General features: G+C 33.1%; 1 protein-coding gene and 1 long non-coding RNA gene across 2 annotated transcripts in view; both read left to right on the top strand.

The window, feature by feature from the left end:
• Positions 1-2,482, top strand: part of LOC107017258 (lysine-rich arabinogalactan protein 19-like) — a 4,216-nt gene extending 1,734 nt beyond the window's left edge. The window contains exon 4 of the mRNA XM_015217526.1: positions 2,349-2,482. Coding sequence (XP_015073012.1) covers positions 2,349-2,482 — 134 coding nt within the window. The remainder of the gene's footprint in view (positions 1-2,348) is intronic.
• Positions 2,483-3,567: 1,085 nt separating this feature from the next.
• LOC107029961 lies at positions 3,568-5,287 on the top strand. Its single transcript, XR_001458086.2, has 2 exons — positions 3,568-4,505; positions 4,606-5,287. It is a non-coding gene; the product is annotated as an uncharacterized LOC107029961 (long non-coding RNA).
• Positions 5,288-6,458: the final 1,171 nt, after the last annotated feature.

The following is a 6,458-nucleotide window of genomic DNA, read 5'->3' as shown; positions in this document are numbered from 1 at the left end:
GACAAGCAACTTAAGCAAAGCAGGTTCGATGCGACAAGCAACTTAAGCAAAGCAGGTTCGACAAGCAACTTAAGCAAAGCAGGTTCGATGCCAGCCACAAGTAGTACAAGTAGTAAAATAACTCGGCCAGAGATCGCAGAAATTGTCACGAAATATTGACACGGTCCAATTAGTGCTAAAGATACAAGTTGATAAAAATAAGGAAGCCTTAATTATTAAAGATACAAGTTGATGCAAATAAGGAAACTTTAATAATTAAGGAAGAAAGTTGTATATAAAAGGGATTGTACAAAAGAAGTAATCCTTGTTTAAATACAATTTCCTTACCTTATTTGATAAGGATTCGAGGCAGCATGAATATCTATAAAAAGAGGACATACGCAGAATAGAAGAACACGACTTCACATAGAGAGAAAAGTGAGAATTATTCATCAAACTAAAGTCTTCAAGATCGATAGGTTTGCTACGTTTAAAACTTTCTTGAGTGAGAAGGATTTTAACGTGTAGAACTATTTTCTTGTTTTGTTCTTGATTGTAATTTACAGTTTATTGTACAAAGGGTGGGTTTGGCTCTTTGTAGGGTTGAGTGTTAGTGAGAGTTGTAACAAAAGGTGGGTTTGGCCTTTTGGAGAGATCGATTGGAGTCAATCGAGAGAGGTAGTAGAGATAAGGTTTTCTTGATTATTGAGTTGTAATCACAAAATCTTATAATTGAATTAATAAAACGAGGTTTTTCCTTCCTTGAGTGAGGATGGTTTTTAATTCAATCAGTGTTTGTGTCTTTACTTAAAAGCAACTTACAAGAACCTGGTTCTTGTTCTGGGGTAAGGTTTCTTCAAAAATACTCAACAAATTCTCTGATATAAAATTCTCAGGTAAACTTCTATACAATAAAACCGTAGCTAAATTTTAAGAATTAAGATCCAAAGTGATTTCTTCACAAATAGCTTTATTTAGGAAATTTGGTGCAAAATAATAAAAGATCAATTTATTTTCAATGGATTGACCTATGAAAATGTTACCTACAAATTTCCACAAATAATTTCTTATATATTATTTTTGCGCAAAATGGCACCAAACATATCTACGAATTTTCCTGATAAATAGTTTTGCATGTAAAACAATATAAAGTTATAGATTGTAGGTTGTTGCATGAAAATCCATATAATATTTGGAAAAATGATTCTCAAATAATATTTCATATTATTCACATTTTTCTACTTGATCAAATTTATTTGTAAGCTTTTTTTTCTTCACAAATTTACCACTAGACAGTGGCCTTCTATTAAACATAAAAAATATCAATAAGAATAAGTGCAAGTAAGGGGGGTTAGGTCTTACCTTACTAATCCGAATGAAGTAGCTAACGTCTATTACCTAACAAGCATTAAGAAGATAAGAGATTGAGAGAACTTAGTATTTTCTGGTCACCACAGAGTTTGTAATACACTCCATGATGATATTACAAATGAGGATGCTTTAATAATGTAAAAATATGTCAATCAAGATGAAAGTTGAGTTATCAGCCTCAAACTTTTTACTACACACGCATGAATTAAAAAAGATTGACCGCGCATCAAAAGTAACTTAAAGTATTTTTCTCTTGTCTTCTTCTTCAAATCTAGCCAACAACGCTTGATAATTCATACTTTATTTATGGATTTATTGGATCTTGTCAAACCTATTGATTATATCAAATGGTTCTGTTTTGCCTATCGCATCAGTAGGTGCCTTGAAACAAACTCCTCAATCATTTTATCGTTCCAATTGTGTTGTGTTCCATATGTCTTCTCTATGTCTTTGTTGCTTCCACTTATTTTTGTCCTAGGTGATATATCGCCTTCCCTAGACACTCTATCAAAGCATATCTTCCTCATCTTTATCACGAGAATCCTCTCCCAAATGAAGCATATTTTCTTCCTCATATTCATCAAGAGAATCCTCGCCCAAAATCAATAGTATTTGACATTATGGATCTTGGCTCATTTTTCTTTGCAATCACACATTTAGGCACAAATACGAAAGCTTCTGGACTTAATTTTCTATTCAACATAGGTGGTGAGACCTGCTTTTCTTGAATCAAATCATTGTCATTCTCTATTAACTTTACTTGCTTTCAAGTAGTCTTCGATAAAGCATCAAAGTTATTCAAACATAATAGGTCTCTTGAGGCATTACAAATATCTTGCCTCTCCTCACTGTCATGAAAATTTACAGTTACATCCTTTTCACTACATGGAGAATTATCTTGACTAGTCGGAGAAAGGCTCCGATTACTAGTTGACTTTTTGTGTTGAGCCAATTTTTAGTTGCATTCTTGATTTCAACTTGCAAAATATATTGCCCAGAATTTTCAGCATCTTCAACATCAGATGCATCCATTAGTTTGTGTCCTGAATTCGTTATTTTTTTGCCTGGAGCAACTCGCGGTGCATCAACCGTGTTCCCTTTTGTTAATATTACTTGTAACAACGTCCATTGAGTGTGCACGATTTTGTTGAAAAGTGACAACAACCAATAATCTATCTAAAGAAGTAGCTTTACTTTGATCAACATCTACAACCTTTCTTTTTCATTTAGTATTTCTCTCGCATCACTTAGAATTTTAACATACATAGTATAAATCAAAACCTCAAACCAAATTCAGAATTTCGAAGAAACTATGGGTAAAACCCTAAACGTAACTTTTACTGATTTAGATGTAGGGCATGAGGACAAATCATTCCAACACTATGAATAGTGTTACATACTTGGAAGAACATAGTTCTTGGCGAATCTGGAAGAACACTTGAAAAACAATACCTTGTGTAGGGTCGGGTTCTACACACCATGTTACATCTAGGGTATACTTTTGATCGTAATAGTTATCAAATCATTTATGTAAGGTCCATCTCTTGTTCTAGTGATTTCCTTTCCTTTTGGTTAGATATTATCATTTGATTCTATATTTAGGCTTTTACAAGTGTTGATTCTCTTGTCATTTGGTTTTGATTTTTGGTTTTCCTTGGTGGATTATGAGATGAAGTCAATTGAATACTTCAAAAGTTTAATCCTAATAATATGAACCCTTTATTGGTATTTTATCAGTCAATAGAACTCATTTCCAAGTTTGAACTAGAAGACATCTTGAGTTGTTTGTTCCTTCTTTTCCTTTTCTTTTTTTTTTTTGGTTTTTTGCCTTAAAATATCAAGCTTATAAGATCCAACTTTAAAATGTTGTTCCTCTCCCTTGTTCTGTTTTATTAATGTCAAATACCCTTGTACACCAATGCACAAACAAGAACGAAATTCTCCAAAACTAATTTGTTTTAATATTTAAAATGTCATTCGAGGACCTTAACTCTTTGAAATAATATAAAATAGCAAATACAAAGCATCATAACTTCAAAGAAAAAATTCTAGTTGAACCTAACATTTCTAAAAAAAAATCATTATATTAAAAAATATTTGAATTCAAATAATTTTGTAAAGTTACATCCTCAAAATTTCTCACCTTTCTCTATCCTTAACTAAAGTATAGCCATCCAAGTGTTTATGACATGTTTAGTTATTCATACTACATTCAATATTAACCCTCTACATTTGATATGTCATATATCAAGGATTCATATAGTCAATCCCAGATATTCTTAATTAGAATGTAATTGATTGACAAAATTTACATTTCTCTATTTTTGATCATGTCAATGGAGAATGAGAAGGAGAAAGAGAACGCGATATCATCATTGAAAAGAACTACTAGACATAGAAGGTCATCAAGTGTTTCATGTTTTGTTTCTAGTACTTCAGATCAAATTTCTAACGACTCTCCATTGTCTTCTTCTCCTAACGATACTTCAAAATGTAAAAAGTCTCATAATCATTTTCCTGAGATCAAAGAGAAATGTAAGAACATTATGAATCGATTTGGTAGACATCGTCGTCATGCCTCTGCTGATTTTACCTATGATCAAATAAGTTATGCCAAGAATTTTGAAGATAATGATGAAATAAATTTTGATAACACTGAGGATTTTCCTAAGAGGAATTTTATATCTAGGTTGCCACTATCTCCTCTTCATTCCAATGTGATAATTCCAACCAACATACAAAAAGATGAATAAATAGGGAGATCAAACATATCTTACAACTACAAACATATATTTTACCATAAGTCATCACCCTTTTGTTATTAACCGGCCACAAGATTATAGATCGATGAAGAATCTCTTCAAAAATTTTGATCAGGACACATCACTAAATCCAAAAATCCCATTGGTTGCTTATTAATCTCAAACCCGGTAGCTCAGTAGATATATAGGCGCTCTTATGAACTATTGTGGTGTAACATATGGTCGATGAAGAATCTCTACAAAGTCTTCTATATGATCAAATGGCCATTAAATCAAGAAATTCATCGAGTGCCTATTAATTAACACTCCTATAAACTCATCTTGATTACAAATTCAAGTTGGTGTAATATATGGTCGATAAAAGAATCACTCCAAAATCTTCTATGTGATCAGGTGACTACTAAGTCCATAAATCACATGAGTTGCTTATTAATCTCAAACTTGATTGCTCGGTTGATTGCATCGTATAAACTCATCTTGTTTACAAATTCAGGTTGGTGTAATACGAAGAAACGCTCCAAAATCTGCTCTTTGATTAGGTACGTGCTACTAAATTCAAAAATCCCATCACTTGCTTATTAATCTCAAACCTAATAGCTTTGTTGAGTGGCACACCTATAATAAAACTCCTATTTGCATACAAGTTTTAAGTTGTACAATAATATATGGTCGAGGAAGAATCTCTCCAGAATCTGCTCTTTGATCAGGAGGGCCACTAAACCCAAAATTCATAGCGATTGTTCATAGATCTCAAACATAATAATCGGAGTATTAGTAATTTTGTACGCTCATCTTGCATACATACATTTTCCAACAAAGGATCAAAGTCACGGGCATGAATTCAGAAGATGTGAAGGACAGCTTCGAAACATCAATACAATTAGACTCGGAGACAGATTTAGGGAAAATTCAATGTGTTCAACAAATTCATTACATTCGAGTTGAAAATATGTATTTGAAATATTAATACAAGTAAATTCTGAGGCGAGCATTATGTGAGTTCAACCAATCAATAAGATCACACTCATTCTAATACCACAAATTTCAAATTATAGATTTACCTATGCGCAATAGAAAAAAAATACTGTACTAGCAAATTAAAGACAAAAGGCTGTAACGTTATGTGAAATATATTAATTTCCTGTATAAACATTAGTAGAAAAATTGGCTATCTGCGATTTATTGCGACTTTAATTTTCTTGATTTATTTATTTTTTTGGTCATTCATTGTCACAACCCGAAAATGAGTGTGATGGTCCCACCAAGACAAGTCAGCCTAAAACCCAACATCTAACAAAGTGCGAAAATAAACAGAAGTCCAATAACAATTTCTATTACGAAAACAAGTCAACTTAATTCAATCCCCAAAATCAGGTTGTCACGTGCACAAGCCTCTAATTTAAATACTAGAACTGAAATAAAACACGCAAGTCTAAAATGAAATTGTCTTTCAAGTAAAAATAAAGTCATAAATTGGAGTTCGCTGAAATGACAAACAGCTACCTCACAATTCTCCAAAAGATGCCTCGGAAACAAAGAAAAAAGAAGATATAACGAAGATAGGGGCTCGTAACCTACAAAAGATTGTAGAAGAAAGGGGTGAATACCAAACCACACGGTACCCAACGAGCAAACCTCTAAACACAAGTTAAGGGAACAACATACGGGTACTCCTTACACCCTATCTGAACCTCCACACCACAACCTAACGGTTCACAGTTTACCAAGCACACAACTCAATATTCAACAGTCACAAGTTTCACAGAAAAACACTCACAAGATCAGCAAAACACAAGTTCAAGCTCATCAATAATAAAAATGTATAATGTCATGAGATGCAATGTCAAGTATAGTGATGCATGTCTTCCCTAATGATACAACCATGAGGAACATATCTGTCCAAGCATCTGTTGCGGCGCATGACACACCTTCAATAATAGTAACTGTCGCGGCGCGCGATACGTCCCTCAAAATATAATATTCATCGTGGCACGCAATATGACCCTCGAAATGGTACATCCTCTTATCACATAACTCCTATCACAACCATGTCTCAGATGTAATACAAATGACATGCTCAAATGAAAATGAGGAGATAATCATTTTGATAACGAAGCACAATTTACAACACCAACAAACAGGCAATAAGTCTCTAAATTATTCTCAACACCAAACAAAGAAATACACATATTTCATATGTTTAACAAGGGTTTAGAAGTCCACTTGCCTTAGCCAATAGAATAATCACTCCGGTACTTGAGACTTCCCTTTCCGTTGAGCTTCCAAACCGATGGAATCTATTCAAATATTTATTCACAATAAGGTTTTGAAACTAACAACACCCAA

This window comes from Solanum pennellii, chromosome 1 (genome assembly GCF_001406875.1).
Source record: "Solanum pennellii chromosome 1, SPENNV200".
NCBI lineage: Eukaryota > Viridiplantae > Streptophyta > Magnoliopsida > Solanales > Solanaceae > Solanum > Solanum pennellii.
Note: the sequence above shows the minus strand (reverse complement) of the source record. Positions and strands in the feature narration are given on the sequence as shown.